We start from the raw sequence: 18,652 nt of genomic DNA, 5'->3' as shown, positions 1-18,652 counted from the left end.
GGTAGGCACGGAAAACTAGCATGAATTTGAATGTAGCATTTCCTCAGGACTCAATTTAACCCCCTCTCCCCTCGGAGCTCCTCCAAAACGACGCCCCCGCTCACATACATGAGTGCCGCTGCTTCACAACCATATGATCGTGACTGATTCAAAACCGGTCCTCAGAACATCGTTTGTGTTTTGCACTACGTCAACTCATGTCTCACTCAACGGTAAGAAAACACCAAAACATCATCATAGTGAAAGTTAAAAACACAAACAAACATGGCTATTGTTAGTCCTCACAACTGTCAACAGCTATAATACTACATTTAATTCTTCTGTAGGACTTACTAAATGTCATAAATTCTTCTGCTTGTCAGAGCCCCCTTGGTGAGAGCTTTTTAGACTTTGATCTGGACTACAGTCCTGAGCAAAGCACATCATCGGGTCAGAGGGGACAAGCATGAGGTTGAGCGAGAGGGGCAATTAATAGAGTCAGGGGAAGCAGAGGCAGGGGACTGGGAGTGCACGCCGGGGAAATGTACGCGCAGGAGGCGGGCAGTACGGCAGGACGGGATATGATTGGTTTCATATTTTGGCTCCTGATGGCAGGGATTGGTTGGTGTTTCCCCAGGTTTACTCCGGCTGTAGATAGTTGCTTTTTTCACTCTTTTTAAGAACACATTATGTATTGATTGCCATCAGGACATACAGATCATTTTAACCAGTATAACAAAAGTGGATCTAAATCTGACTACCAACCCCAGCTTTAAGAGGTTGTGAGTTCCACAGTTTAAGAAGCTTGCATAAACATTGGTGGTACAACAAATGCTAAAATATATTTTGTCTTTTGTTGCCACTTTATAATGTTTCAACGTTGCTTCTCATGAGTCATGTTTTGTCACGTAGTATGGAGAAGAAGCCAGAAGCACTGATTACAAAACCAAACAAACAGCACCATGGTTACTGATCTCATCCCTAATAAAAACGTAGCTCTTGAATTGATTCAAGCTGTAGTTAGTGACTAAATAATTCCTCTCTGTGATTGGATGTTTTACATAAAGTGCACCTTGGGAGTAAGATTTTCTTAAATATACAGATGCTGTTACCTTCAGCTCTTCACCCACCAAAGACACATAGCCTCTGTACATGGGGCGCTTGATGTTAACCACGAGGCCAAACTGGCACCCCAATATTGTCTAAGTGTCTGTGAGTGTTTCATGCCTAACAATTGTGCTTCAACATGACATCATCTATGGCTAATATTAATGTGAATGCTTTGTTTACTTGCTAAACAGTGACGTCATGCAACACTCATCAAACATTTTGACACTGTGACTAAAAGCAGCCTGAGGAATGAAGTCAGTCCTCTGTCACCATTGTTCTTAATGGATCACATCACTATAAAATACGATGCACTGATATTGAATTACTTTACATCTGCTCATAGTCTGACTCATCCATGGTCAGTCCTGATTGATGGGCGTGGTCAGAGCAGTGTCACGTGACAGCATTTACAGTCAACATCAGAGCAGCCTACAAACACAGTTAGTGGTCATCATCAGATTGTGTAAGCGTGTTCTCCTCGTTTTCTCTCCTTCGTTTACACGCAGAGCCGCGTTTCCTCAGACAGGAAATTGGCCGGTCACTTCCCTCTGTCTCATTTCCACTAATGGGCTCATAAAACTTGTCCTGGGTCAGACGAGTGGGAGGCATGCAAAGAATGTCGCTGGCTGTCTAATGAGCAGGATAATTTACTTTTTTCCAGCTCGGACGGGACGATCCAGCCGAGTTTAGGGAGAGGAGAAGAGGTGCTTTAAGAGTTAGACAGTTGCCTGGGTTGAATCTCAGCTTTGAAAAACCAATCAGGCATCCAACACTTGAGTTATGACTTTGAATTTTAGAATGATTGCATATTAAGTATCTTAACTTAATGACAAACCCTTTCATTGCACTGTTCAAAGCATGTGCTGGAACTGTCGGGTTCTGTTTACTGGATGCCTCAGTCTTTAATCACATGCTCTTTCCTGTTCCCAACACACATTAAAGCTCCTGTGAGGAGTTTTGAGCTGAGGATGAAACAGACTGAAATCCAGACTGATATCTTTTTATGACTTACAGAAGCAAATCAGACCATCGGTAACAAAATTGATTGTTTCTGTGTAGGAACTAATATCGGCATGTTATCGGTATTGGCCGAGATTGGCTTTAAAATGAACTATCGAACATCAGCCAACACGCCGATATCCACCAACATAATTAATCAATAAAATAATGGGCTGCTGCACACATGTTGGGTTCATGTTTTAAGTTAAATTTGAATTTAAGCAGCAGTCTGTAAGGTACATGTAGCTGACTAATTTAGGCACATTTACTATCAAAGAGTAAACCACTTTATTTAATTTGGGTTTAATTGCCGTAGAGTTGCATTTTTTACATGTTCCCTGTGAACAGAGGTTAGGTTTACTTACTATGTCAAATGAAAAAATTGGCCAAATTTGCCCTGGTTGTGGGCAGGGGCCATTCTAGGATAGGATATTTAGGGTTGCTGAGCATCCAGAGAGCTGCCCCGCCGGGCAAGATACATTTCACTGTTTTGTACATTTTAATGCAGTTTAATTCCCACATTTGTGAAAGAAAAGTATAACACTTTTTGGGAAAGTCTGTGACTAAACCATCAAATCTGATAAAGGGTATCTAAATGCTGAGCCAGAGCAAAAGAGAAATGGATTGGAATCATAAAAGAAACATATGGTAACCCGAATTTCTGGGGAAAGACAACTCATTTTGATACAGCAGCTCCTCAACATATAGATAAACAGTATGTATGTTTCTGGAGTAAACCAGCCCCCTATAGTGAGTACCAAAAATACCAAAAATTGACATTGGAGTTACTTTTTCGACATTCATTTGAAATGCAATTCGCACATGTAAAACGTGGTGGAGCTGCTGTATTTTTGTTGTTAAAAAAATACGTTTCAACCAAGTACTGTATGGTTTTGAAACACTTCTAGCTTGTTAAAAAGAACATTCAGTAATTTTTTTTTTAAATCTGTAAAGTTTTAGGGGTGCTGGGATTCAATTTAGAGGGGCTTCAGCACCCCCAAAAAATGGGCTAGAAACGCCTATAGTTGTGGGTTTGTTATGGTTGTCTCGGGGAGAGCATCATCCAAGTTTTAAGTAGGGTGTATCTTTTTGTATGAGTTTTGTTTGAAAGCAATTTTCATAAATAAATATGCAGTTTTAAGTATTAAGTAATTTTCTTGTTTTGCACAAGAAATGAATATCACAAAACAAATGTGCTAAGAGTATCACCATAATACTGTACACTAATTCCAATACAGAAGAGAATTGATGATCTCTGCAATTGGGTGTGCAGAAAAAAAATATCGGTAATTGGCTAAATGAGTTGAGCAAAAAATGAGCAAAAAATCAAATATCGTGCATCACTAGTAGGAACCAAAAGTTCCTCACAGGAGCTTTAATTCCATAAGAAAAACAAGTAGAAATACAGCATTGCAGCTCCTTTTAGCTGCTTGATGCACAAATCAAGACAGAATGTAACTATGAATCTCCTCTTTCTCCAACCCCCTCCTTCATGCAGGGATCTAAATCCATCAGAGCAGAGTCTGACCTTGTGTACAGCCTCTTAACTTTGTCTCGTATCTGTGAGTTGGCCTTTTGTTATCTATATCATGACCAGGGTGTGAACAAAGCAGCCATTGTCTGCGGCCAGATTCATCTCTGCCAAAGTGGAGGTTGTCAACACATCGATCATCTGTCTGCCCAGAGATAAACGACTCTAGATTATAGTCATTGAACTTAAGGGGTGATTTATTGTGTCTCATTGAGGTTTGATACCAAGTCTTAGTGGAGACCAGCTGTGTTGTGGCAAAATGCTTTAATATGAGGTTTGAGTCATTATCTAGACTACAATCTTATCCTCTACGTTGGCTCTGTTGTCACTGACGTTTTTATGAGAGTCCTTCTTCAAGCAAAAATATGAACCAGATGCTCGTTGGATCCTCAGTGAGGTACATTCATTGAATGGTGCCGACATTCTCTGTTTGGAGACTTTTATCTTTAGGATTGCTCTAGACTTAAATTGTGAAGTGTGTTTGTGCATGTACTTTATTTCTTCTTGCATTGGTTTGAAAGATTGAGAAGTTTTTAAAATTTTGAAGATATGGTAAAATATAGTTGTAGTTCCTCTAGGATGTGGCACACTGAAAAACTGTAGCACACAAATGAGACAAAAGTCAACATGAGAGAGACAACATAAATATTCAATATCTGAGTTATTATGGTTTACACACGTTCATGTTTCCTATCTCTGCCTTTTTAATCTGTCTTTTCATTTTGCATGATTTAATTCCCCTGGTCAACAAATTTGATCTCTGGTCTTTATATTGTCTTAGTCAGCCTTTAACTAATTTCATTTCACTATATTATTTGTATTTTTAATATTTTAATTTTTGTACAATCCTAATTTTCTTTTTTGTTTTAAACTTGATTTATTACCCTCATTTTTTATAGTCTAACAGGATCTCTTTTATTATATTTACTGTTCTTTTTTCAGATTTGATCATTCATCACTGAAGCACTTGGTCTGCATGCTTGTATATGTATATACACAGGGTGTAAAATTAACTTCTTACCTCATTTGCCATTGGCTAGTGACCACCAAAGATTTACCGTCCAAAATATTTTCCCCCCGGCCAAATAAAAAAAATCATACCTTATTTGATTTTAAATAATTACCATACGTTTTTATTATGAAAATCCAACTTAAGCGTCCCTTAAAGAATACAGTTATGAATACAGTTATGTACAGATAAAATTTGATTATTGCTATTTATTAGGTTATACTTCATTTCAAGGGGACTGCTGCATCATCAGGTATTAGAAATATTCAAAACTGCAACCTTTTACATTGACTGAGTGAGCCAAATGTCTGCCTCACAGCTTTAACAGGAACGTTCGGTTTAACCCACAGGAAAAGGGAAAAGAATAAAAAATCATTAACTGGACACCACAAACTTTTTGTGTGTGGTGACTTCACGCCGGGAATGTTGTGCTTCTTCAAACAAGGGAATGAATAGAACTCCAGTAGCTGTCGTCACGCCGTTCCCGACGTACCAAATCACAACACAAGTACAGCGCGCCGCGAGGCTCAAAATAGCCTGACACTCGGCATAAATGGGAGAAAGTATGAAAAAACCTCACATGCAATACAACATTTTCCATCGGCCACTGGTGGGTGGGTGTTTTTGTTTTACATGCCAAACTGATTTTTTAACCCGCCGTTGGCCATTGGTGCTTGGCGGGTGTTCATTTTACGCCCTGTATATACAGTATAAAAGAGTTGAGTTTCTCCTGTCACCCTAGATTTATGATTTCATGTAGTAAACCAGCAAACATCGGTCTTGGTACTTTTTTTACCTCTACATTAACAGCTCTGGCCGGAGGCTTCATGTTTTCATGTTCACCAGCACAGGTTTTGAACTTCTCAAGAAAGGTTAAGGTCACACTAACCTCAGGTCTCTGCCATTCTCAGAAACGCTTTGCCTTTAGAACGCCTGAAGAGACATTTTCTTCACCTGCCGGAAATGTCCTTTTGTCCTCTTGAATGACTCATTACAGCTTAAGGTCAAAGGTCACTGACTTCAGAAAACATATTGGGATGGCACCATTTTATATTTCAGCTGAGTTGTTACTCCCATAGCTGAAAATATCACGGATAAGATAAGATAAGATAAGATAGTCCTTTATTCGTCCCACAACGGGGAAATTTAAGTGTTACGGCAGCAAAGTAGACAGTGAAAACAGTATAAAGTAAACAAGAGCGTGTAAAATAGCAATTATTAAAAAGTTATTAGCAATTAAAATTAAAGAAGTAAAAATAAGCATATCTTACGACGAATATACACAACTAAATAAGTACATTTACAAATATTTACAAAACCAATGACGCTATGAAAAATGTGCACAGACTTGTTGCATAGTATAAAACAATGTACAGAACAGAACTGAGAAGCTGGGTAGAAAGACGTATTGCACATGTAAGAAGAGAAGGATGAACTGAGATGAAGTAATTATTGCACGTTAATGAATAGATTGGGGAAATATTGCACTTGAGTTTGTTTTGGTGATTTTATGGATGTAAACAGCAGCAGGAAACTTGAAAATCATTTTTTATGCTTATATTATTTATTTTCCATTTTTATGAATGCAGAACAAATGAATGCACGGACCTAACCGTCTAATCAATAAAGATTTGAATAAACTGACAAAATAGACTCAGGCATGGTGCACAAAGCACACGAAGGCATTCAAACAGAAACAAGTATTTAAGAAACTTTATGATCGCAGCAATTCCATTTCCCCTCAGTATTCATCCCCCTCCCTCCTTTCCAAGCTGAGTGGCTGTCTGTTAAATGTTTATAACTGCATCTTAAATGGTTGTTTAGAAAAGATGCAACCACAGATGAATGATCTGATAAATTAGCCACATTAGATAACGCACAGAAGAATGAGCTGTGATGTAATGAAAATAAAACTATGATCATCTTCCTTCTTTCTCTCAGCCAATAAAAACCTCCCCCTCTGCTGTTGTTGTGTTTCTCTCAGATGAGCACCATGCCCGGTCTGCCCACCCGCCCCTGCTTCTACGACATCGACCTCGACCCGGTCACAGAGGAGATCACTGGACTCTTCTGAGCCTGCTCGGGGTCAAAGACATCCACACAGGTATATCTTTCATATCATAAACTTACTCCAGTCATCTGGGGGGAGCTTTCATTCCTATCATTATAAATATTTCACGAGCAGTCATTGTCTCGGATGCTCGTTATATGAGATTTAATTTCCTCCCTGGAGTTTTGAGTTTACTACTTCCTTCACTCAGTGCCAGAGCTTCAGTTTGTGAGCCCAACCGTTCAAATCATCCTCTCTCTTTTTCAGGATCTTCAGCTCTACGTGGACACCTTTCTACTCTCCACACATCACATTAATGTTCTGGAAAATGAAACCTCACTGAAGCCTTAGCTTAATGCTGTATTTGCACATCAGCGTGAGAAGCCAAAGATGACCTCCTACAGCCTTATTGTGTGTATCTTATATGCTGTGTGTGCACGCTTTCAACCTCTCTGTGCCATTTTCTCTGTGTTTCCTGTTCTTCAAACCATCTTGAATTTGACTTCATTGGTACTTATCATTCCCATTATTTCTTTCACATGTGAATAAAGTAACTCGTTAGTCTTATAATGATGCTACATCCTTTGCATCCATGTCCTAATTAAGCTTTTTCATTAAAAAGCTGGCAGCTTCTATATCTACTAACATGTATTAACTGAATTGCTGTTGTACGCACAAAAAGCCACCGTGTTTATATAAAGTCCTGACCTGCTGGATGCTGTTGCACTGCCTGAGTGTAAATCACTACAAGTTACATGAGTCAAACTTTTGAATACATTTTTTAAAACATTGTTAAAGTGTTACATTTTATGTTCTCACAGTTGTACTTTATATTCAGCCTGGGTTTTATTCATTAGCACATTTATTTTCATGACCTTAATATTAACCTCACACAGCTCATTAAGTCTGATAAATGGCACCTCTTGCCTCCGTATTTCATACGGTACAGTTATTTTACTCTGGAGGAAGCGTTCACCTTAATAGAACCTCTTTGGGGGTTTTTACTCTCCTGTTGCAGCTCATACAGTGTCATATTTTTTGTAGAGAGTGGGGGAAGACATGCAGGAATTGGTCGACCGGCCAGGAATCGAACCGTCAACCCCTGCGACGAGGAGTGTAGCATCTGTATGTGGGGCGCTTAGACCGCTAGGCCACCAGCTCCCCAACCACGTGATAATCTTGTTTTGATTATCAAATACAAACGTGATTATCACCCAGTGTCTGTGTGTCCTGACCCGTCACTTGATGTGATTATTTCATGACTGAAACACAATTGAATAACAGAAGCTATTGTTTTATCCGAGTGATGATAAGCTTTGTCAGACCAAGCTGTTCGCCAAATTCATTGTAACCAACGTGTAACTAAGGTAAAAGTTATTTTTGTCTCTTTGTATGTTTAACATTTCAATTTTCAGGGGTTTAAAAGCTTGTGCCTTTCAAATAAACCTTTTTATTTACTCCAAAACTGTGTTTGTGTTTTCATACCCACTAAGTTAACTCATGGCAAAGCCCATCTGTTGTTTGCACACGTGCACTCTCTTCCTGTTGTCTCACAGTTCTCAAAATAAACCACCAAAATAAACACGTTCTTCCTGCAGAAGGGAAGATCTTCCTCTTTTCTCTCACTGTACGCCCATATCAAAACAGAAAAACTTTGTACCGTTATTTTATCATTTATTTATCTATGCCAAGGGGCAGCTTTAGTCCCACAGGGGGGCGGTCTGAAAGTCTGAAGTGTGCTCGAAAGCCAGAAGTCTGGGCCCTAAGCAGCACCCCAGGGTGCAGCATCTGTCATTATGAGGTGTTTTGGTTTGCAACATGGAGCCAACATGCATGTGTGTGCCTGTCATAGCTGGCATTCCACACCTGCTAGGTCTGTTATTCTGCGTTCACCAGGCAGGATCTGGCTCTTTAACTACAGTCACGGCTGCAGGAATGCTCTCATTTATACAGTAGTGCTCCTACTGTGTGTGTGTGTGTGTGTGTGTGTGTGTGTGTGTGTGTGTGTGTGTGTGTGTGTGTGTGTGTGTGTGTGTGTGTGTGTGTGTGTGTGACTGTGACTGAACCCTCTTGTTTGGAGCTGATGACAGATTTGAAGACATGGTGTTGATGAGGAGGGGGCTTCGTCACTGCTTTGTTATGTGCTGGAAAAACCCAGCTATGTCAAGTCAGAAGATGTTTATGTTGAACTTTAGACTTGATCTACTGTAGCCTCCAGTTGTTTAAGATCTTGTCTTTTAGCACTCATATTTAATAGTCTGTCTAATTTCAGTACCAAGGACAGGTCCTGTTGAGTGTCAGTGTGAGTGTAACTGGAGTTCCTGCCTAAAGACTGACGCCTCAGACAACCAGATGTCCTATAAGGTTCAGTTTCAAAGCATTAAGTGGCCATTTTTATTTCATGTCTTGCAAATGTGATTGCATAGGGAAGTCTTAGCGTTTTATAAATTGCTCGCATAAAGCACATTCTGTTTAAAGTTAACTAAACTGAAAGGTTCTTCATCCCATCTCCAATCAGACTTTTTAACACCAACAATGTCCCGTTAATCATCTGTTCTCATCTTTCATTCCACTACATGGCAGTTACTATGTGACTTGACACATTCACAAATAACTATTGTATCCATCAGAATCGCACTGTTCTTCATACTGTGTATGTTTTTTTAAATAACCTGGTGCATTTTTATCCATGCAATAACTTACCTTATCTATTTATCAGATAGAAGTGTACATAATGTGTATACATCTGTAATAGTTGCCATATTTTATTCTATTCTATTTCATTTCATTCTATTCTATTTTAGCTTTATCATTGCTATTATTATTGTTATTATATTTTATACTATGTTAGTACATTGTTGTATTCCCCTGTCCCTTGTTGTATGCTGCTGTAAAGAATTTCCCCCAATGGGAGACCAATAAAGTATATCTTATCTTATCTTATCTTAAACTATGAAAAAATTAGGGATACATAAAATATCTTGCACCAAGTTATTCTGAGTCCTTCAGGACTGACATCAAAAAACCACTGTCTGTTTTCTGTTTGCAACACAGGCTAACACACTTGCCATGAGTAATCAGATGCCATTTGGATCAAATGGGGAAATATGCATTTCTTTCAACTCTTACATTTCTTTTTGGCCGTTTTATTTTATAGAACAGCTGAAGAGAGACAGGAAATGTGGGAAGTAGAGAGTGGGGGAAGACATGCAGGAAATGATCGACCGACCGGGAATCGAAACCCCTGCGACGAGGACCGTAGCCTCTGTACGTGGGGCGCTTGGCCACCAGCGCCCCTACTGTTACATTTCGTGATGATATTCAGTTTTTCACTCCTTTCTGATTAAGAGAAAAGAGAAAACAGAGACATCAGAATTAATTTCAGTCTGCTTCACAGTTAAAAACTCCTCACAGGAGCTTTAAGGGAGACGTCTGCTTTACATTAAATTTCACATTTCACATTCAGTCTGGTAATCATTATGTAAAAACAGCTGTCCCTCTTGTTTTGGAGCAAACCTCACTCCCTGCTCGATGAATGTGTCAGCCCCATGCTGCGTCTGGGCGAGCCCTGGCTCCATGCCCACGCCAGACATCAACCCTCAGGGCAGCATTCTTCAACTCAGCCCGTCTGAAAAACACGACACTTCCCACCATTTCACTGTCGCTGTTTATTAGAAATATGCAGTCAGAGTATCAACAGGAGGTCCTGTGGGAATGCCAAAGTTTTCACATAGCTACCTTTTTATCTATCTGGATGCTTTCAGGCTGTAGTGAATGATATTGTTTGTTCCAGACTATTTACTGTTATCGAATGCAGCAAAGATTGAAAAGAGAGTATGGGGCGCTGGTGGCCTAGCGGTCTAGGCGCCCCACAAACAGAGGCCACAGTCCTCGACGCAGGGGTCGCCGGTTCGATTCCCAGCCGTGACAGTTCCTGCATGTCCTCCCCGCTCTCTACTCCCCACATTTCCTGTCTCTCTTCAGCTGTCCTATCGAATGAAGGCAAAAAAGCCCAAAAATATAACTTTAAAAAAAGAGAGTATTTAGATCAGCTGATCATTTCTGTTGTAAGGCTCAGGGTGGGAGAGTCAAATTCTGTCTTAATGTCCAACTTCAGTGTTGTTATCATTCCCTTCTGGATTTATCAGCAGAGTGGACAGTAAATAATAAAAAAAATTGTAAGGAAATCTGGTCATACATCAAGACAAAACTCATTAGGGGGGCCGCTGGTCTAGTGGGTTAAGTGCGCCCCCATATACAGAGGCTATAGTTCTCATTGCAAATTAGAAAATAATGTATTTGAAGGTTGCATGGTATTTGCAAATTTACCTTCTATTTTTGTTAATATTTTTACAATAATTGGGTAAAATAAGCAATTTTAGATTACTTATAAAAAAAAAAAATCTCGAAGATATCTTGTGACTCCACTTTGGGAACCCCTGATCTAGGAAATGCTTGGATGCTATAATTAGGCTAGCTGTTTGTTTGAGTTAGCTAAAAGGCTTTCAGATAGACTTTATTCAGCTCTGGGAGCCAAACATGGCTATCATCAGGGATGTTAACGTGGACTTTCTCTACAAGAAACTGCGGGAATCACAATTGGCTACTTTAATTTAATTTATTTTTCACACTTGCCAATTGATTTTGGTACGGGCAGATGGGGTAGATGGGGTTTTTTGTTTTTGTTTTTTGTGTGTGTTTGCTGGATGAGTCTTTGTCTATGTTCTTGACTGTTCATGTATGTAATGAAAAAAAAAATATGTATCAATAAACATTGTGGGGAAAAAAAAGGCTTTCAGATCATTTCTTTTTAGTCAGACTTCCCTCCACAGCTCCACCACCTGTTCTTGTAAACTGGAGAAAAAGCAACACATTAAAAATGCAGAGGAGCTTTTTACTCTGAATGTGAAGTCAGAGTTAAATGGTTAAAGTGACTTACTGTATTTAATGTGCTTTTATGTGTGTGTTTGCGTGTTACCTTTAATGTGCCCTTACATTGCTGTTTCATTGAGCGAAGGCCGTGACGTATCCGATAAGGCTTTCACTTTGATGAGAACCTCCTACCCCACCTTCCTCCACTCTCCTCTTCCTCCTCCTCCTCCTCCTCCTCCTCATGCACCCTTCCCTCCTCTTTTAGATGACATCAGCGTTTCTGGTGATAGCACTACCACGCTGAAGGTCATTGACAAACACATCCATCCACATTGACTGTAATGTATCTGTAATGGAGTTTCTCTGTCCTGGTGAGAGACATGTGTTTGAGATTATTCTGTAATCTAACGAAAATAGCATTCTGTTTTCATTTAGAGTTATATGTTGCATGTTTGCCTCTAAAGTCTGAGATATTCTTGTCAGTAAGGTGATGAGAAATGAGAGAAGCAGAATTCTGGTTCACATTCAGGATCTAAACACAATGATCCTGTGGGAGCAGAGCAGTGCTTCACTCTGCAGCATCCATTAAATGTTAAAGGGGAATACTCAGGGGTCGGGGGCGGATCCAGACTCTTTTGACTGGAGTAGCTGCACCGGGCTCTGACTCATGCAGCAGTGGTCACACATATAAATGAATAGCAGATATTTAGCCTTTCTGTCTTCACTAATCTACTTTAACAACTAACAGAAACAGTTGCAGATGTTACTTTATAGTCCTGTGTATCATCTTTTTAAGGTGCAATACCTCATAACTATGTGCAATATTGTAATTTATTCCATAACATATTTTATTATTATATTCATCTACTACATGTGCACTCTGGCTTGGGCTATCTTAACTTATTTCATGTCTACAGATAGTATATTTATTTGTAGTTAGAATTTTTGGATTTGTTTAGGTTTATATATATATATTGTCCTTACTGTGTTGTGTCCTTACTGTCTTGTTGTGTCCTTACTTTGTTGTGTCCTTACTGTCTTGTTGTGTCCTTACTGTCTTGTGTCCTTACTGTCTTATTGTGTCCTTACTGTCTTGTTGTGTCCTTACTGTCTTATTGTGTCCTTACTGTCTTGTTGTGTCCTTACTGTCTTGTGTCCTTACTGTCTTGTGTCCTTATTGTCTTGTTGTGTCCTTACTGTCTTGTGTCCTTACTGTCTTGTTGTGTCCTTACTGTCTTGTTGTGTCCTTACTGTCTTGTTGTGTCCTTACTGTCTCTTTGTGTCCTTACTGTCTTGTTGTGTCCTTACTGTCTCTTTGTGTCCTTACTGTCTTGTTGTGTCCTTACTGTCTTGTTGTGTCCTTACTGTCTTGTGTCCTTACTGTCTTGTTGTGTCCTTACTGTCTTGTGTCCTTACTGTCTTGTTGTGTCCTTACTGTCTCTTTGTGTCCTTACTGTCTTGTTGTGTCCTTACTGTCTTGTTGAGTCCTTACTGTCTTGTTGTGTCCTTACTGTCTTGTTGTGTCCTTACTGTCTTGTGTCCTTACTGTCTTGTGTCCTTACTGTCTTATTGTGTCCTTACTGTGTTGTTGTGTCCTACTGTCTTGTTGTGTCCTTACTGCCTTGTGTCCTTACTTACTTATTGTGTCCTTACTGTCTTGTTGGGTCCTTACTAGTACCAGTGTTCCAGTCACCACGCTAAATTCCTTGTGTGTGCAAGCTCACTTTGCAATAAAGCTTTCTTGAATCTTGAATCTTGAAGTTTAAAAAGTAACAGGATGGCAACTTAAAAATCTCCAAATTATAATTTTTTAAGGAATTAGAAAAGATGTACACCCAAAATCAAAATTTAATGTACAAGTGAAAGACAATGTAGCACTTTCCCCTACAAAAAGAAATAAAAGCAACACCACCCAAATAGTTGATTTAAACATGAATGGACAGCACAGTTTTTTTGGGAGGCCAATCAGATTTCAACAGGAACCCATACCACCCCTTTAAACAGACCTCTGTCAGGGGTCAGTTCTTTCAGGCATGGCGAATTTACATTTTCCAACATAACACAGTATTGCTTCTTGTAAAGTTATTGGTTTGAAGATCTATACATTTTCATTTTTACAAGTTCTTATATGTTTCTCCCGAAATCGATGATAACTGGCTCCATGCTACTTCTCCTAGAGCAGTTGTTCTCAAAGCTGGGTCCACAAACCATAGCGTGGGGGTCAGTGAAATAATTTGAATACATTTCTAATAAATTATAAAATTGTGCTGTGTCATTACAAAACAGCATGCCATTGTTATGATACCATTTGGTGGCTCGAAGAGATATATGAGTCTTGCTACTGTTAATTTTCTGAAAGCGTTTAAGATCAATTACTTGAAAAGTATAAGTGCTGTCATGTTGAGTCCACAAGGAATGAAATGACCCTCTGTTTTAAAGTATACAAGTGGTATTTACTTGATTCCAATTGAAGTGTTATCTGTTTATCACTATGGCACAGGTCTGAAGTATTTATATTTATACATTTTACAATACAAATAGTTCCAAGGGCAACTAAGAGTGCAAATGGTAGTAAGCATGTGTTTTAGTGATGCGAAGTTCAGCTCTTTTCAAAGTGCCGGCTCTTTTTTTTTTTTTTTTTTTTTTTTTTTTTTTAAATATATATTTTTGGCTTTTTTGCCTTTATTATATAGTACAGCTGAAGAGTGACAGGAAATGTGGGGAGTAGAGAGTGGGGGAAGACATGCAGGAAATGGTCGACCGGCTGGGAATCGAACCGGCGACCCCTGCGACGAGGACTGTAGCCTCTGTATGTGGGGCGCTTAGACCGCTAGGCCACCAGCGCCCCGTGCCGGCTCTTTTGACTCAGCTCCCAAAGAAGAGCCAACTCTTTCGACTCCCGAACGGCTCTTAATTTAGGATCTTTTGTAGCCATATGTTTTACCTCAACTTTGCAAAAACTAATGATTTGAGTGTTGAATGCCCTTTTACTTACAGTGTTTTTATGAGAAGCCTTATAATTGCCCAATTTTGTACATTTATTCCGTTACAAAACCATTCTTACCCAAACCCTAGGGTTAGGGTTGTGATTAGGTTTAGAGTTAGTGTTAGGATTATGATAAGGGTTTAGAGTTAGGGTAAGGGTTAGGGTTAGGGTTAGGGTTAGATTTAGGGTTAGGGTTAGGATGAGGGTTAGAATTAGGATTAGGGTTAGGTTTAGAATTAGGGTTAGGGTTAGGGTTATGATTAGGGTTAGGATTAGGGTTAGGATTAGGGTTAGGGTTCTGATTAGGGTTAGGGTAAGGGGTTAGGATTAGGGTTAGGATTAGGGTTAGGGTTGTGATTAGGGTTAGGGTAAGGGGTTAGGATTAGGGTTAGAGGTTAGGGTTAGGAGTTGGGGTTAGGGACCGGCTTAGGGTTAGGGTTAGGGGTGGGGTTAGGGTCAGGGTTATGATTAAGGTTAGGTTTAGGATTAGGGTTAGGGTTAGGATAAGGGTTAGGGTTAGGGTTACGGTTAGGATTAGAGTTAGGGTTAGGATTAGGGTTAGGGTTAGGGTTAGGATTAGGTTTAGGGTTAGGATTAGGGTTAGGGTTAGGATTAGGGTTAGGGTTAGGGTTAGGATTAGGGTTAGGGTTAGGGTTAGGGTTCTGATTAGGGTTCTGATTAGGGCTAGGATTAGGGTTAGGGTTGGGTTAGGGTTAGGATTAGGGTTAGGGTTAGGGTTAGGTTTAGGGTTAGGATTAGGGTTAGGGTTAGGGTTAGGGTTAGGATTAGGGTTAGGGTTAGGATTAGGATTAGGGTTAGGGTTAGGATTAGGGCTAGGGTTAGGGGTTAGGGTTAGGGTTTAGGGTTAGGGTTAGGGTTAGGATTAGGGTTAGGGTTAGGGTTAGGGTTAGGATTAGGGTTAGGGTTAAGGTTAGGATTAGGGTTAGGGTTAGGGTTAGGGTTAGGGTTTAGGGTTAGGGCTAGGGTAAGGGGTTAGGGTTAGGGTTTAGGGTTAGGGTTAGGGTTAGGATTAGGGCTAGGGTTAGGGGTTAGGGTTAGGGTTTAGGGTTAGGGTTAGGGTTAGGATTAGGGTTAGGGTTAGGGTTAGGATTAGGGTTAGGATTAGGGTTAGGGTTACGGTTAGGGTAAGGATTAGGGTTAGGGTTAGGATTAGGGTTAGGGTTAGGATTAGGGTTGGGGTTCTGATTAGGGTTAGGGTTAGGGTTAGGATTAGGGTTAGGGTTAGGGTTAGGGTTAGGGTTAGGGTTAGGGTTAGGGTTAGGATTAGGGTTAGGGTTAGGATTCGGGTTAGGGTTAGGATTAGGGTTAGGATTAGGGTTAGGGTTAGGGTTAGGGTTAGGATTAGGGTTAGGGTTAGGGTTAGGGTTAGGATTAGGGTTAGGGTTAGGGTTAGGGTTAGGATTAGGGTTGGGGTTCTGATTAGGGTTAGGGTTAGGGTTAGGGTTAGGATTAGGGTTAGGGTTAGGGTTAGGGTTAGGGTTAGGGTTAGGATTAGGGTTAGGGTTAGGATTCGGGTTAGGGTTAGGATTAGGGTTAGGATTAGGGTTAGGGTTAGGGTTAGGGTTAGGATTAGGGTTAGGGTTAGGATTAGGGTTAGGATTAGGGTTAGGGTTAGGGTTAGGGTTAGGATTAGGGCAAGGGTTAGGGTTAGGATTAGGGTTAGGGTTAGGGTTAGGGTTAGGATTAGGGTTAGGATTAGGGTTAGGGTTAGGGTTAGGGTTAGGATTAGGGTTAGGGTTAGGGTTCTGATTAGGGTTACGGTTAGGGTTAGGGCTAGAACCGGAACTAACTTCAAGCAAACAGAACCAGAACCAAACTCAAGCAATCAGAATCATATCAAGCAACCAGAAGCGAACCAGAAGCGAACCAGAACCAAAACACAACCAAACCAGAACCGAACCAGAGCCGAACCAGAACCGAACCAGAACCGAACCAGAACCAGAACCAGAGCCGAACCAGAACCAGAACCGAGCCAGAACTGGTCCAGAACCGGACCAGAGCCGGACCAGAACCGGATTGAACCAGAACCAGATCCGAACCAGAACCGGACCAGAATTGGATCAGAACCGAACCAGACCCGAACCAGACCCGAACCAGACCCGAACCAGACCCGAATCGGACTAGAACCGAACCAGAACCGAACAAGAACCAGACCCGAACCAGAACCAGAACCGAACCAGAACCCGTCCAGAACCCGTCCAGAACCGGACCAGAACCCGACCAGAACCGGATCGGATCGGAACCGAACCAGAACCCGACCAGAACCGGATCGGAACCGAACCAGAACCGAACCAGAACCGAACCAGAACCGAACCAGAACCGAACCAGAACCGAACCAGAACCGAATTCGACCTGAACCGAACCAGAACCAAACTCAAGAAAACAGAACCAGAACCAAGTAAAGCAAACAGAACCAGAACCAAACTCAAGCAAATAGAACCAGAACCAAACTCGAGCAAACATTATTCATGTCCTCAGTTCAGGTTGGCATTGACAAAAATCAGATTCCTCAGCTTGGATGGGCTGATCCGATTTCTCCTCTCAGTAAGAATTTGCCCTGTCTTTGAGAAGAACCCGAACCCTGACCCTCTCAGAAGGAACAGATGAAGCCACGATACACAGCCTCCCCTCCATAACCTATATCCTCACGTGATTGGCCGCATGGCCGCCATGCTGACCAATCAAAAGAAAGTTCTGCTTTGAGCAGAGCTGGGGCTGAACACTGTGAGAGCTAAGCAGGGAAAGGAAAAAAACTGGTAGCCGGCTCTCTCTTAATGCAAGCCGGCACCTCTCGTCGCTATAAAGCATCGGCTCTCAGAGCCGCAGCTTTTAAGTTCTATTTTTGGGCATTTTTCCCTTTATTGGACAGGAAAGCTTGAGAGAGACAGGAGATGTAGGGACTATAGAGCTGAGGAAGACATGCAGCAAATGCAAGCGGCAACCTCTGGTATAAAAATATGAGTCCAATGCAGAAGTGCTAAAAACTGCAGTTCATCAAGGATCCGCTTGAGGCTGACTCCGGAAGTCCCGGAAACCACATACACACCAATTCATAAAAGCCAATCTTTACAGCAGAAATAAACATGTTTACAGCCTGGTACAAAAAACATGTGTAGTCTGGATCGATCATTTCTCCATTGGCACACACTGTAGGGGGGGGGGGTGAATTTTTTTCTAACGTGGCAATTTCGAAGATATTGAGATTACAAGTCTTCCAATGAGAGGCACAGCTGACTTGATTGACAGGCGGGAAAACTGTAGCTGTTGGCTAGGAGGCTCAAAGCCCGCCTCTTTACGTCACAATCGCTCAACACCAGCAATATGGCTGCTGTCGCCGATTGGCCTCAAAACACAATTCAGAAACAGATGGATGACGTCACGCCACGGATACTACGTCCATATTTTGGACCTAATGATGTTACATATGATCAACTTAATTTTTGGAATTCTGCAAAACACTGTAATCAAAGGGGCTTGACATGCTTGAAGTTGATCTACTTTAAAAAAGCTAACAGATTTTTATTGATAAATAAACAGATATTTTACTTGTATGATTTTTAGTGTCTGTTTTGACCAAACTTTAACTTTAGTTCAGACAACAACACAGCACCTACAATTCACAATAAACGAAAATAGAATAGAATAGACTGCCTTTATTGTCATTGCAACAAGTACAATGAAAGTGAAAGGTGCAGTCCTCATTAGGTGCATTTAAAAGAGACAAAAACAAACAAGGTATAAAAAGTAATGATTACAGGAATAATAAAAAAAACACTGTCATAAACACACAACATACAAATCAATCACGGAGCAGCAATGTTCACACTTGAGAGTGACTTTTTTTCCCAGTCTTATTATTGCACAGTTTATGTTATTATTGCACTTGACGTTGTTGCGCAAAGTCACTACTAAAATAGAGACATGTTAATATAAATGGCTTTTAAAAATGTTTATTTCCACAAGGGGGAAATTATTTGGAAGGCTGCACATCTATTACAATTCTTCTACAATAGCGTTGTGTTACTGCATGGAAACGTCAAGGTGTCATAGGCCTTTTCATTCCGAGCAGTTCACCGCCTACATTACCCATAAGGC

The 18,652-nt window shown here is 40.6% G+C and overlaps 1 protein-coding gene across 2 annotated transcripts in view; it reads left to right on the top strand.

Moving 5' to 3' along the window:
• Positions 1–8,143, top strand: part of mthfd1l (methylenetetrahydrofolate dehydrogenase (NADP+ dependent) 1 like) — a 52,721-nt gene extending 44,578 nt beyond the window's left edge. For both annotated transcript variants that reach the window (XM_034699447.1, XM_034699446.1), the window contains exons 27-28: positions 6,613–6,732; positions 6,946–8,143. In XM_034699447.1, the coding sequence (XP_034555338.1) occupies positions 6,613–6,702 (90 nt within the window). In that variant the 3' untranslated portion in view covers positions 6,703–6,732; positions 6,946–8,143. The remainder of the gene's footprint in view (positions 1–6,612; positions 6,733–6,945) is intronic.
• Positions 8,144–18,652: the final 10,509 nt, after the last annotated feature.

The sequence above is a fragment of the Notolabrus celidotus genome, chromosome 13 (assembly GCF_009762535.1).
Source record: "Notolabrus celidotus isolate fNotCel1 chromosome 13, fNotCel1.pri, whole genome shotgun sequence".
Taxonomy (NCBI): Eukaryota; Metazoa; Chordata; class Actinopteri; order Labriformes; family Labridae; genus Notolabrus; species Notolabrus celidotus.
Note: the sequence above shows the minus strand (reverse complement) of the source record. Positions and strands in the feature narration are given on the sequence as shown.